The sequence below is a fragment of the Cynoglossus semilaevis genome, chromosome 18 (genome assembly GCF_000523025.1).
Source record: "Cynoglossus semilaevis isolate Cse_v1.0 chromosome 18, Cse_v1.0, whole genome shotgun sequence".
NCBI classification, from domain to species: domain Eukaryota; kingdom Metazoa; phylum Chordata; class Actinopteri; order Pleuronectiformes; family Cynoglossidae; genus Cynoglossus; species Cynoglossus semilaevis.
In genome coordinates this window covers 7481422-7496969 of record NC_024324.1, presented here as the reverse complement: position 1 = coordinate 7496969, position 15548 = coordinate 7481422, and the positions used below count along the sequence as shown (strand labels likewise).

The following is a 15548-nucleotide window of genomic DNA, read 5'->3' as shown; positions in this document are numbered from 1 at the left end:
TCTTATAAAAAAAAAAAAGTTGTGATTAAAGTCGTGTTTTTCACAGGTCGCTCCCGGTGCTTCCTTGCTGATGAGGATTTTAGAGGATTTTATTCACCTCATTGGAGAAGCCCAGAAGCCTTTTCAGAGTTTTCTCGTGGTCACAAACAACCTCAGTGAGTGTCACACAATTCTAAGATGGATCATTTCACGCTGTTCAAGAAATTCACTTTACCAGAGTTTTCACTTTACCAGAGTTTATATATATATTTACATAAATATATATATATATATATATATATATATATATATATATGAAGTTTGGGTAATGCATCACTGACATCACATTCATCACTTTTTCCAAAACCGAGGAAATTTATATGTAGGCGTTTTCGCTGCGGAAGATACACTCCGTATCTTCCGCAGCGAAAACGCCTACATATAAATTTCCTCGGTTTTGGAAAAAGTGATGAATGTGATGTCAGTGATGCATTACCCAAACTTCATATATATATATATATATGAAGTTTGGGTAATGCATCACTGACATCACATTCATCACTTTTTCCAAAACCGAGGAAATTTATATGTAGGCGTTTTCGCTGCGGAAGATACACTCCGTATCTTCCGCAGCGAAAACGCCTCAATTACGTCACTTTAAACTTTGTTTCAGTTTGTGGTTGCAGCTTTTATTGCAGCAACGAATTTCTTTTGATTGATGTCTTTTGTCCAGTGATAACAATTCAGCGAGAGCCAGTGTCAGCAGTTTCCAGCGATATCAACTTTCCCATGAAGGGTCGGAGAGGTATGAAGGACTGGGCCAGGACAGCGGAGGACAAGCTGTACATTCCTAAAGAGGTCTTCACCATACCAACAGAAGGTACGGTCGATGGACTAAGGCACATAATAAGTACAGAGAACCTTATTTTTAATTAGTTTAGAAAGAAGTTAGAAACTCTTAAATATGTATAAAGTGTCATATACCTTCTTCAGTGACATTGACTTGAGAATAATTTTAAATAGAAACACCAACAGGTTTTGCTGTCACTTTTATTGAGTGGTGTTTTTGGTAATTCCAACAATTTTGAAGTTTCCCCATTTGACTTTTTGGCATCTTATGCCCGCTGTTACCTTTGACTGAACATTTTTTGGCCAAGGTCAGACATTTGATGGATTTAGCGATGTGTTTTATAGAGGCAGACATGAGCCCTCTTAAGGTCACTCAGGGATATAACCAGGAGGGATTGGTCTGTTGAACGTTTCTGGAGAGCTCTCCAAGAAGATCTAATGTCTTCTTATGTGAGGAGAGCTTATGCAGCCTCTTGAGAACTTCCACGGTCCTATTTTTAAACAATACAATTTTCCATGTGGTCTCATTTACCACCGTAGTGTAAGTGATGTGGCCAAATGCAGCAAAAAAGGGACATGGATTTTATGAAGAGATAGATGCTATCAGGAGACATTGTGAGCTAAATTGTGAAAGGCTCCACGGTCAGTAAAAACAGTTGAGAAAGTGTTTTATAAGAGACAAGGGAGTTGCTGAGCTGCCATCGAGGGCAAAGGTGGAATCTCACAGGAAATTAGACTGGCAGACTTCCTGTCTGGCACTTTGTCCCCTACTCAAATTAAACTTCTAAGAGGCTGCAGCCTGATAGAGCACTGCTATTTATTTATATATAGACAAACTGTACTTTATCTTTATCTGAACCCACCTCATCTAGAACCTTTTTTATAATACAGAAAATAAAGTTGTTGTTTTTCCTTTAACCAGATGGTTAAAAAGGCATTTGTACGGCAATGAATATTTTTTCTGAATTAATTGTTTACTTTCAAACTTCCCTTATTAAGCCATTTTCCAGAAACATAATTTTTCATCCTCTGTGACTCCTGGTGTATTAGGTCTGGAGCTGTATTTTCAGTCAGCATCATTCAGTAAATGTTACCATTCAGAGTACATATACCATTTAATGCATCCAGAGTAAGGAGATTATGTCTGGCCTTTGGCCCTGCGGGGTCTTTGCATATTCCCATCGGCAGTCCTTGAATTGAGGTCATCAGTTGATTGCTATCAGTTTGTTTGGTTCATTTACCCCGTAATGAAGGCCTATTTCACATAGACAGATTAAACATGCTCATAAAGGGCCAGTGGCTATGTTGTGTTGTGTGTGCTCTTGTGCACGCACCCACACCCATACACACACACACACACACACAGTCTATTGATAGGTTCATGAGTCGCTTGACTGGGCAGAGGCTGAGACTGTTCTTCACTGATTCCCGTGGCAGCAGTTACTCTGCCTCTATTGTTCTCTCTGACGCCTATCCACACACACACACACACACACACACACACACACATTGTTTGTACTGTTTCTTACCTTTAGACTGTTACTTGCGTAGAAAAACATCCAATAATCCACTCGGGGAGTAACTGGACAATCTGTAGTGTCCTTATTTGCACTTGTGAGGACAAACCACAAACCACATTTTTGTGGAAACTTTCACATTTTCACATCCTTAAAAAATAATAATTAATAATTAAATCACTTTCAGTATAATGTTTAGACTAGAACTGTTAAATAATTCAAGTTTCAAACATAATGAACACAATTAATCGTGATTAATCATGTTCATAGCCAAGCAGCGAAATGATTGCCGTGATCAATGTGACCAATCCAAATGATGGATTTACTTTAACTTTAACTTTAATTTGCCTCAAAGTGTTGATTGATTTTAGTCATTTCTCTGCGTCTTAACGATGGCTCGTAGAACGTGTCACAACAGGTTTTGCAGCTTAAGAAGCTTTGGTGAAGCCCTAATTCTCAGTCCCTTCACAGTCATTTGACGTGTGTCAGTCAGCTTGTCACCCTTAGACATTTGACCTGAGGTTGAACAGATGCTGGTCGTTGACATGGTATTTTAAGCTGCAGGATCTTTGTGAAACATTCTTTTCCACAGTGTGTGTAAATTACTGTATATCTGTGTACTGTATATCAAATGTGTGTTAGGCAACATTAGTTCATACAGTGCACATCATTCTGTCAATGCAAATCAAGACTCAAGGGAAACCATGGGGTACATGTATTAAGTTTTATTACAACTAAAGATGGAAAAGTAGTCCAAAATACACCAGCATGAAGTTGAGAGGAAAAGGACACATAAAACTCTACGGATGGAGTTTTCAATTTTTGATTAAAGCCATAAATAATAGCTCCGCATCAACACCACGCAGATCCTTCCCCTGACAAATGGCATATTAAAGTTCACAGCTGATGACTTGTGGTCGCTATTTTGTTAGATTACAGTTGGCCACCAATCATGTCGACAGGAAGAAGAGAGGGACAAAAATCTGTTAATGGGAAGTGTTTTTTGTCCTATTAATCATCCATTAGTGGAGGTCCGCTGCCCCCCCACACACACACACACACTGAGTCACAGTCTCTACACAACACACAGAATTTCTCATTTGCATGGCCACGCAGACACACCGTCTCTGATCTGTCCCACACGTGAACTTCTTTTTATGTCTGGTGTGGTTATATATTTATTTACCTGTGTTTTTCTCCACTTCGGTGTATTTTATTCCCCTGCGTCAGATCTTCTGTTTTCTTCTTATCTTTGTTCCCTCAGATTTTGCAGTGCCACCGGAGTGGAACCATTTTTTTTATATACTGTTCTCATTCGTCAGCCTGTTAATATGAGCCAGGCTTTTTCTTTTCAAGTATGTTGACTACAGATGCACCAAATGCATTTTGGCCAATTCCAATTAATAATAATAATTGTAAAGCGTTCTACACCTCAAGATGTTATTCTCATAACAAATAATAACCAAACATTTACCACAAATCATTAGTTGGTCACAGCTCATGTGCTGAAAATCTGAAGATCTTTTTGTGTCTATGCTTTTCACCTCGTCAGCCCCACATAGCAGCCTCTATAACTAATGATTTTGGATGAGTCACCCGATACCTCTGATCCCATCAATCCCCTCTCTGCCCCCTCCTCCCCCCACACACTCCCCCGGTGCTTCTTCATCACTTCTCTCAGTCTAAAGGGGTAAAACAAGGGAGTGACAGTCCTTAACATGAACTCCTTGGTTCCTACTTTCCCTCTTTGTCTTCCTTACTTGAGACAAAGTGACATTTGCGGAGGGACAGTCTGTCTCCTTCAAAGCCCCCTCTGCTCTTTTTGCTAAAGAAACATGGTTGGGCGAAGTCATGGCAGGTGATGAACAAGTCTTTAAAAGGTTGGAAAATCGGAAACATGGTCCAGTTATCTGCAGCAGCCTTGCAGAGAAAATTGAAAAAAAATGATCTCAACCCAAAACTGTTGGATAATGGCTTTACCACTTTTGCCAAAAAAAGTTCCCTTTTGAATGGACATGGTTTCAGTAGAAGGCATACAAATTACACAAAATGCGCCCACCCACACAGTTAGACTCTCCGAGTGCACTTTCACCCCAGAAGTGTAATTACCTCAAGTGTTGGGACGTAGCTGTCATATGCTTTTTGGAAGTGCTTCGCAATTTACAAACTCGTCTAATATAGTCATTGTAGCGTTTTCCACTGACGGTTTAAGAGTGAATGTAAATTGAGCTGCCGAGGGTTAGGAAACAGTCGTACTCCATCTCTTTACTAAGAGATATTTGTTCATGTAAGATTTGACTACACGGAGTAAATGCTAATACTAAATCTTTGCAGATCCTAAATGAAATAACAGGACAGCTAGTCTTAGTTGGGAGTAAACAACTGGAGCAGACCACTAAAGAGGCAAATATATGTGAAATATAAGTTCAATTGAAAGCGACTGTTCTAATGAGATGCAACGTTGTCTGTTTCAGAGATAGAGGCCGACTCTGAGTCTACCCTGTACTATGTCATCGGAGCCATCTTGTACCGCACGTTGGGCGTCATCTTACCTGCACCACAGTGAGTAGATTTTGTTCAAGACCAAAGTGTTCAGCTGTACTTGATGTGAAAGTGTTGTATTGTACCTGTTTCTTCCCTCAACTGTTTCTTTGCTTTTTGGTTTCTATTTTCAATCCTTTCACTAACATTCCATTTCATCTTATAAATCTCTCAGCCTGCTTTTTTTTTGTACTATTTTCCTCTCACACCAACTTCCAATTATTTTTGTTTTCTCCCAGTTCTTGCTTCCCTCCATTTACCTTCTATCTGCTAAATCTTCTATTTCCAGGGATATAACAATTTATAAAGGGCATTTTATTTTTTAGATGCCCTGAAATGTCATTTATACTAACATTTTTTCAGCAAATTCTGCTTTTTTTGGAACTCTTTACTAAGTTCTGTAACTTGCATGAAACTTTTGAAAGACAAGTTGGGAGAAATGAGATGGCCATGAAAAGCCATGATGTTGTCTGATACACAGTTGGCTCTGCTGTCGGCTCTTTTAATCAGGTCAACTGAAAGACATTTGGCCGAGGCACTATCTTCATGTCCATTTTTCATCTCATACTCTTTATATTTGTTGTTTTCTATATTTTTTATTTATGTTCATTGGTGAATATTTTATTGTCTCTTGAGCTTTACAGTTTCCCTCTTGGATTCAGAGCTGTGTTTAATGTGTTGTATATTTTTTCTTAAAAATCAACTCTCTGTGTGTTTATTTCTGTCTTCGTAGTCCACCTGCTGTGATCAACTCTAAGATACTGACGGTGACAGTGCGACCAGAACCCAAACCCAGTGAGCCCCTGGTGGTGGTGGAGCTGTCACCGCTGTTGAATGTAAGTTAATTTAGTTAGTCATCCGTGGTTTCCCATTATAAATGTTACCATAAACATCTTGATTTTTTTTTATTATTATTTTTGCATTTGTGCACTAAACAATCTTTGCTCAAGAAAATAAACGTATGTTGAGGCTTTTAGGGATCGCTCCTCTCCCAGATGACTCTTGTTTTCCCGAGTTCGGGAAAGTGCTGCACAAATTAAACACAGAGAATTGCCGGAATAAATCTGGATCTTTTTGACTTCCTTACGGTGCAGCGTCTCTAGGTGCCAATTCAGTTTATGTTACAGTCAAGCGTGTTATTATTAATGACTCTTGGGAAGAATTCAGTGGAAAGGACTAACTATAGGTTTAATGAGAGACCTCTTCATGGCCCAAATAAGACATTGGTTTCATTAGCCAGTCTTCTGGGCAAAGGTGGGAACAGCTTTGCAAATAATGTTGAATTTTTAATGGTTCTCTGAGGAAAAAAAAAACACAAAAGTCTTTCACTAAAATCCATCTTGTCGCGCCGCGTTGGGGTCCAGTGGTCAAATGTATTGTGTGAGTATTAATTAAGCAGATTGTGTATTTCTGTTTCATCCTTTAACAATAAGCATATTTATTCTTTTTTATGTTGGCACATTAGTATCAGCAGCTTTCTTTTACTTTTTAGATTATTTCACTTTGTCTTCCCTGACTACTGAGTAAAACTACTGCAGGTTGGACACCTATCTGGAGGACTCTGTTTTACTACTACTAATCCATGTTTGCTCCCTCTGTGTTTGTAACCCAAGGCCCCTTCTGAGACATTGTTAACATGTTGGAGATGTTATTAGCTTGCTGAAAACAGCACTTGAACTGTTCAGAATTTCTCTTTAAAAACTCAAGAGATTTGAAAAAAAGGTTCAAATCGATCCTGCAGAAGGTCAAAGTGTCCACGTTTTCAGAAAAGATGTTGAAATCAGAAATACCTGGATCCTGACCTCCTGGATCAAGTAGGAGCGGACAGACACCGAGAAGAAAATAATTCTAATGAACCTGTACTGCGTCTACTGAAAGGCTAGCAGAGCCTCTCGAACTGGGCACAAGGAAAAGCCTCTCTTTAGCCTTGTTTTCTACGTGAAAATCTACCTCCAAACACCTAGAGGATTTCACCTTTCCCTCTGATAGTGGAAGCGAAGCTAATGAGCGCCTGGATTTGGTTTAATAATCATTAGGCAAGGATATCAATTATTTTATTTCTACACAGAAACAAATGCACTTTTATTAACTTTTGAATTCTGTGGGAGGATTCATTTGAAACAGTGCAGCGGGTTTTGATTTTCTAATACGGAAACAAAGTTCGTCTTTCACAGCCTCTGGAAGCAGCTCTGTAATTATGCACACATTATTTCACTGCAGTTAAATGCAGCGTTAACCCACTGTTAGCTCAGCCCATCTACCTTGGCGTCAACTTCATTATGAACTCCTGAGCCATTATGTTACGTGAATAACAATGGAGGTCTAAAAGTAAAGCAAAGGGCTGGCTCAGGTCTGCTGCAGCCGTGGGTCCTTGTGTAAAAAAAAGAAGATTGGTTAGCTAATATATGCTCATACGCCTAACCGTGAAGTGCCTAGTGAAGCTAGTGCTCTTAGGTCATGAGCGATGTAAATTAAAGAAATACAAATATAGATGTAATTCTACTTTTAGATGCTAAAAATAGATGGTACTACATTCTATATGTGTTGAACCATGTTGTCCAATAAAGCTACACTCAGTCAATCAAAGTACCCCAACATATAGTTTATATAAGGTATATTCAGCAAATACTGTATAATATAATACTTTAGTAAATATACTGTTAATGTTTTGTTTTATTATTATTATTTAGGTAGATTAGCAAGAAAAAGTTTCACAATATACACTTTTGGGTAGTTGATTTTCAACCGTGGGGTTATAACCCCCACTTTGGTTTCTAATATTGTACACTTATTGTGTGCTTAGAACAGTTTTAGAGTAAAATAAACTAATATTAGCGACATTTAAGCTCTGCTGCAAAAATATTACAGAAAATAGTAGTTCTTTTATACCCAATTTTAGAACCAAGACGTGTCCTCCTTTGTAAAAAAACAAATGGAGCTGAGACCCCACATAAACAGGCAAGTGTTACTGCTATTGACTTCCATGGGTGAAAAAAATACAATGAATTGTTGTTTTTTTTTTTTTTTTAATCAAAAGTATCTTTTTAAAAGTTTTTCACCTTCATGTCCCCTTGAACCATTTTAAATGTTGATTTCATGGCAACCAAACGACTGTGGTTGCCATAATCTTAGTAGAAAACGACTGTTCCTTTCAAGTAAGAAAGATGACAGCGCTATTAAGGTAGATACTATCATTACCGCCATAAACACAGTTGTTAGGATCATTTTCCCTTCTAAGAGGCATCTGTCCGGCGGATGCTGTTATTATGTTATGTAGCACTAAAGCCAAGGCACATTGTGGGATTCAAGAATATCACTCCCACTACAGCCGTCAGATGCACAATGCCTCTTGATTGATGGCTGGATGTTACCAAAGCCTGCATGCTAATGTATGCCAGGGAACATCTAATGCCTTTGACAGTGCTGCGTGTGTGTGTGTATGAGGCAGAATAAAGTGCAGTCGTTCATCAATCTGTGTCACCTAGCCTCTGATCGTGTCTCTGTAAACATTGCATCACGGCGTCCCCTCCCTTCCAGCCGCGCATAAACCCAAAGATTCACTGATTCACAGGAGATGAGTTAGAAACTGTTCAGAGAAGGAGGAGGTGACCTTACTTGTAAAATATAAATCCTAATAGAGTTCAGACTTGAGTGTGTCTCACCTCCCTTTTTTACTCACTTAAAACACTGACCTTCAAAACAATAAATTTTAATCATTTTTTTTTCGTTGCCTACTAGTCAAGAAGATGTCATTTTCCTCTGGTAATTGTTGACATCATCCTGTTCATTATTGACAGCGCAGTCTGAATCCAGCACTGCTATAATTCCCTATGCCATAGGGGGGAGCTCAAAGCCAAAGTGCTTTATGCAGGACTGAAGGGAGACCAACAGACCTCTCTGTGTCGAACAGAGTAGCGACTTGTGTGAGCTTGTTCCCAAAGACACAGACATGAAGTGACAGAGTGTGTGTCTGTAGACTGCCTTAGGGAAACTGAGATGATCTGCCCTCAGAACCTGTTTTTTTTTTAACCATGAAGTCCTTTACTGCACAAGTTAATTTAAGTTCACAATCTCTGCTCCAGATCAGGAACCCTTAAAGGTAACCCTGGAACCAATCTCAATCCAATCTTGGCCAAATGGGTCACGCAGGTTGAAAGGGCATAGACTAAATCAGGGAAGATCACCAGTGGAACTGGCTTTGATGGGTCCTTTAAGGATATTGATCATGTGATTGATTCACCAATTGACCGAGTCTTTTTTTTCTTCTTTGTTCGCCATCGGGCATCACTGAACTTTGATTAACACATGATTTATCCACTGCTGCACCCCCGCCCGGTGATATGCTTCTGGGTTCATTGGTTCAGAGCCTCAAGTCTGAGGCGGTAAATTGCCAGACCTCGTTCAGTTGGACTTTATTTGTTTTTAAGTTTTTAAAACGAAGTTTCATTACATTTCAGGGTAGAATATGTGAAGGTTTTATAGACAAACGAAGCAGGCGAATGGACTGTATTAAGTGCTTCACTTGACTTTCAGCATTTACACACTTTCAAAGGGCCGTCTCTTACCAATAAGTACCTGGTATGCATGAATAGATTTTACCACTTCAGAGTTGTTCCTTCTGTTTTACAACTTTCCACTGTTGTTGGACTTAGGTGAAGACTTCGAATGCTTTTCAGCTTCAGGGTGTTTATGACCCCCAACTTCCTGTGTATTATTGTCCATGAAATGGCTTTTTTTTTTTGTTTTTTGTTTCTCGCTCTCTCGTCTCATTGCTCACAAACCCTTTTTTTTTTGTCTTTTTTTTATTTCCTGTAGAAACACCTATTTGTTGCTCCGTCTTCTGACAGTCATTCTTTCTCCATTTCTCCCTCCCACTGTCTTTTTCAATCCTTCCATTTCATTGTCTGTTTACCTCTCTCCATTGTTCACGCGGCATCACTCTTTCTCCTCTGGCGATGAGCTACTCTGTCTCCCGTCTGCCTCCTGTCTGCCTCCTGTCTGCCTCCTCCCATCTCACTCGATTCTCGACTATAACCTCTCGGCAATAACCGCTTATCTCCTCCCTCGTGTGTCTTGCAGGGTACATCAGATCCTCAGTGCGTGGTCTGGGACTATGGCAACCCGTAAGTTCTTTTCAGTAACTCTAATCCTTGTATCCGTGCAAGTGTGTGTGTATGTGGCACTAATGCATGCTAGTTGCCAGGATGTGTCCATGTGTCTCGGTGCTGATCTTGTTTGTGCTCTTGCTCGGCTTTATTAATGAAGTGAAACAGAGTAATGAAGTTCCCTGTGTCAGTGTTAATGAAATTAGTCAATGAGAACAAACTCGTCTCTCCCTCTGTTGCTAAGGCTCCAAAAGTAACGTAATTCACACGGGCTTAGAGGGGTGGCGTTTCTCGTCTCCCGTCTTCAGTGTTGGCTAAAGGACAGGGTAATAATGTGGACAGAATAATAATTGATCAGTCACTCTCTACTGTTTTGTATTTTGTATGTAGGCCAGTGAATCTTTGACACTCGGTAGTGAACCGGACACTGAGCAGAATAATGTAAACCATCACAATTGATCCAGGAGAATGTAACCATTAACCCACATAGTGATCTGGTCAATACCAAACCGGACATGTTTACAACCATCAACAAACAGATGGAATACAGACCATGGTACAGTGTAGCTTAATCTCAAGGTCAGTATACATAGCTTAAAATTCAATTCCAGTTTTTTTATTTCTGTAAAAGTAGTTCTGTTTCATCTACTTCCATTGGCATGTATTGTCAATTGTAACTGTAAACATTTGCAAAGCAAATTCTTAACTAATCAAAAAAATCAAACACAAATCTGTGCATTGTTCGATACTAAACCCCTTTTTTACAGACAGTGACAAATATGCTAGCGCTTAATCTAAAAAAAACATTGGACAAAACTATATATATATACATTCTACTCTTGTTTGACCTTATTCTTACTCACTCTTTTGTGAATTGTCCCGTCGTGGGATGAATGCAGGACTTCTTAAACTAAAACTTGGGAGCCTAGATAAAATACTGAACCTGACATTCTTCTCCTATTTTCACCAACTTTGCTCAGTTTAGTAAACAGGCAACGCTGTACAGACATTCATGGAGCCCAGAGTCATCATTAGACTGAACGCCATTACAGAGAATGGTTCCTTTGCTGCAGCATCACTGGGCTAAACCGGTGTTAATTCCTCATTGTTTTATGTCCAGCTCATTAACATTCAACCAGAGCTGAGTTGCTAAAATGTCAGTACAAGTAAAAGGGCAGACACAGCAGTTTGGAGGTTTAAGAATGTAGTTATCTAGTTAGTAAACATCAATGCATCACAGTGAGCTATCCTTACCAAATGAATATCATGAGTCCGATAACCATATTGATTTATGCATTTATGCGTGTTACTTTGATCAGCTGTCTAAATCTGTCCGTCCTCAGTTGACCACGGCCCTCAGTGAGTTACTGCTGGACTGAAAGCACCATGTTTAATGAAAGAAAAAAATGATAAAAGACACTAGATCATTTTCCTGCATTTTCAATCAATGCATGCGGAATAAAATCACACTCTTCTGATTTTCTCTCACTCTTGATGAGACCACAGTGAGGTCTGAAGGCTGTGGCAGCCTTGGTTGCAGCGACGATGGTTCCGATAGCACTCCAATAATAATTATTTTGTCAGAAGAGGATTTCTACCACAGTTGTACTCTGTGAATATCTCGATTTAACTTATTGGATGTGTGGACAGGTGTATTTTATAGAAGTTGATAGCTGTCTAATCCCAATTGGTTGTCTACAATGTGTAGTTCCAGAGAATGACCAGAGGTGTCAGTATCAGTATGCAAATAGTTGAATATGAGCACAGTTCCAACTACTATAATACTTTATCATCTGTTTGATTATGTAATGGTCCTAATCTTCCTTATATTCAAACATTGGCAAAGTTCTCCTTCAGCCAGACTCCAATATAAATTAATCAGTGTCTGTTCATCTGTGCCAGTCTTTAGCTTATCTTAAAAACGTACAATTACGCTATAATCTCTCTTGAATTCTTCTTTTTTTTTGTAATGTTATAAATGGAGTCAGAATAGGCCTAAATATACAATAAAGTTGCAAAACAGGCGCAGCAGTCCTTTAAAAAACTGAGGTAAATATACAAAATAAAATCTTCAAAGTTTTTATCAGCGTTCCATTATCCTGACTAATTCAATTTCCATTCTTCATTAACTTTGGGCTGTTTAACACTTCACTTTTCACACTCCTTTTACAACAGAGAGCCGTCTCTTATGTTAAAGACCTTCATTTACAATTAAAAAAAGGTTTTATAATGCTTTAAGGAGCCAGATCTGACAGATAATGCTTTGGTGGAGCAAATGGTTTTAACAAGAATTTAATTTTTCACTGGGCCATTACAGCATGTTCCTGCCAACTGTGACAAGGCAGACAATGGGGGAGAAAAAAAAGGTGGTTAACTTAGGCTCTGAAATCACTTCAGCCACTTCTTAAAAATGACTTCCCAGTGACCAAAGCACACATTTGGGGAAATGCGTGTCCAAAAGTAGAGGATAAGACAATGTGACTTATCAAACTCTCGTTCTCCATCATGGAAGGAGAGAGACAAAGCTCGGCAAAGTCAATTAACAAGCCGGCAGATTACAGCTTCAATCAAATTAAATTTGCAGACTTTACGAGGGCAGAGAACCGGGCGGAATGTAAAGTGGCGAGGTGGCAGCGTTGTCTGTCGCCCACTTATTCTCAAACTGCAATCATTGAAGAAAGCATTCACGAACGAGCGAATGAGCCAAGGAATAGGGTTAGAGTTTGATTTGTCTTTCTGTGACACTGCTCTACGTCGATGTGCCCTTCACACTCGTAACACAACCCCAAATATGCCCTGATTCTACAGTATTTTCCTCCTCCTCTTTTGTTTCATCTCCACAGAGCAGTAAATGTTGACTTACAGTGGAGTTGTAAGCGTCCGTGGTGATATAGGCATAGAGAACATGCTGTACAAAGCAGATGTTTGCCTGCTGGAGGACATCCCTCTCTACAACCAAACTGTCTCCCTGGCTGAGCCACAGCCTTTGAGGCTGAGTAGGAGGCAGGGGGGAGGAGTGGAATGTTCAGACAGTGATGCAGAGAGGGGACGAACACAGAAACAGTTGAAACAGACAGCAACGGGAAAAAAAAACAGTTCTTTTGAATAGAAAAAAGTACCTGCATCACTAAATACTCAGTGTAAGAAAACAACAGGGCAAACAAGAACATACATTTGTCTAAATAAAATAGTGATACATTACCACAAAGTCACAGTTAGGAATTAAAAAAAGGGAGTTCCAAAATGGAATTAAAATCACTTTTTTGACTAACAGTATTATTTGAAATGTATATTGCAATCCAGTTGTGGGCCAGATTGGACAGTCCACCGGGCCCAATTTGGCTTGCGGGCCGCCAGTTGACAAACGCTGCCTTACAGTTTCACTAGTAGGACTTTTACTGCTGTGTTAAAAACATGAAGAAAACAGAGTACTTGGTCTGTAACAGGGTTTGTTTATTAAGTGACAACGGTAATGGTGGCAGCGACTATAAGTAAAGACGCTAGTTTACAGGTCAAAAGGTTAACATTATGTCATAACATGAAAGGTAAAAAGATAACCCTTAAAATCTAACTAAAAGTTCAACTGCAATACAAGTTAACTAATTTAAAACATTGTATGACAGTAATACATACTAAGTATAAAAGTATCAAAAGTGGGTAAAAAAAACCCCACAATATCCCTTTATTTAATTATTGGTGTGAATGTGAGTGAATGGTTGTTTGTCTCTCTGTGTGGCCATGGAATGGACGAGGGAACGGTGCAGTTGACAGCTGTTATTGGCTTAAGCATTTTGACAAATTTACAAAGGAATAAGCGATATAATTAATGTGTCATAATTCTCCGGGCACAAAAAGTACAGTACAGTAGTCTGTAAAAAAAAAATAGGTCCCTCTATTAGCTTCCTTTATTCCCCTTTTTGCAGGGCTTTTCTTTTTCAAATATCTACTGCAAATGTAGGGAGCATGAATGAAGGGAGCATTCTTAATAATATTTTTATCATAATGCATTCAGTAGCAGTGGTTTTTAGCCCTTTCCCTGCAAACTGTCAAGGTCAGCAATATTCAAAGTGTCCAGAACACAAGCCCCACAGAGTGAGGTACGACTGTCTGTGACCTCCCAGCCCCGCTAGCAGCCTCTTAACAGATATTTTCTTTAAATATAAAAAAAAAAAACATGGTCCAAATCTTTTTTTTTTTTTCCCATTCACGTTCCATTAAACAACTCTGAGTGTTTCTCTCTCACTTGCGCGTCTTTCTGTCAGCTGGCTAGGTTGGCCCACAGTGTGCAGCTCTCGCAGATCATCCCACTATTTATGTGCAAGTGTTTATTTATTTATTTTACCCCTAACAGGCGCATATGTCGGTGCCATCTGCCCACCCAAATTGTTGCAGTTGCCATTACTGCCCGTTCCCCCCCATGCGTCTCTCTCCTCAACCTACTCTCAAACTGTTTTCATATGTCTTATTGGCTGCAGTGCAGTAGATACCGTTACACTTAGCTCTCATAACTGCAGACAGAGACCAGAGAGGATCGATAAATATGAGGGGGGTCTTTTCTGATTGCGTTAAATGTTTAACAACAAGGCCGTGCTGAGAGGCCGATTCTGTTTTATGGTAGTTATTGTTGACAGTCACAAATCACGAAGTTTCCACGAAGTTCTTTTTCTGAATAACGGCATTATTTCCAGCTTTCTCTTTCTATTGCTGTCCCCTTTCCCGTGTCTCTGTCTTTCTTTCTGGTGGAAGATGATGATGAATCGTTGCTGACCTTGCCTCAGGCATTACTGTGGTTTAAACCGCGCAGCCCACTGTGCTTCTGTATCCAATATCTGGTTAGAGTCCCACTAACTCCCACTAGTGCACACACACACACACACACACACACAGTGCACTATGGAGCACTTATCTTATTTTTGCTGCATTACAGATTACTTAGGACCCCTTATACGTGCCACTCCCAGATGTACTGTACTGATCCTATACTGTTTCCTGTGAATCAGAACATAAAATACACATTTGACAACAAACAAACAAACAAACAAAATTTTCTTCACCTAAATGTATGTTCATTTATATGTATATATAGAATTTGTTTTGTTTTATTTATTTATATATATGTACATAGGTATGTGTATAAAAGTATGTATGTATATATTTATATATGTATATCTATATATATTAGGTTTATTTTACATTTTGCCTAAAAGAGTGACTCGGAAATTAGTGCAATATTTAACGTACACTTCATATGCAGGGATGGCTGTACAGTATATGAAAGGCTGTAGGTCACTTAATCCTATTTCTAATCCCCCGTGGTCTTCAGCCTGATGGGGGATCAGTGCTTTAAAGACCCAGCCGTCCTACCTCACTTCAAGCAACTGAAGTGTAATAATGGCCTAACAGGTCGGGCCAGAAGCTCAAACATCCAGAATCTGTCAGGGTTGAAGTCCCTGCTTTGGGCTCACATTCATCTGGCACAGATATCAGCCAGGTCTCAACAGTCCTTTAAATTGTTTATAATAAAAGGTAGACATAAATCTGGCCTATTGTTAATCAC

The 15548-nt window shown here is 39.3% G+C and overlaps 1 protein-coding gene across 4 annotated transcripts in view; it reads left to right on the top strand.

The window, feature by feature from the left end:
- The window catches only part of adgrb2 (adhesion G protein-coupled receptor B2), a 165683-nt gene that overhangs the window by 87041 nt on the left and 63094 nt on the right, over positions 1–15548 (top strand). For all 4 annotated transcript variants that reach the window (XM_025065396.1, XM_025065397.1, XM_025065395.1 and 1 more), the window contains 5 exons: positions 47–155; positions 713–859; positions 4820–4907; positions 5620–5722; positions 9966–10009. In XM_025065396.1, the coding sequence (XP_024921164.1) occupies positions 47–155; positions 713–859; positions 4820–4907; positions 5620–5722; positions 9966–10009 (491 nt within the window). The remainder of the gene's footprint in view (positions 1–46; positions 156–712; positions 860–4819; positions 4908–5619; positions 5723–9965; positions 10010–15548) is intronic.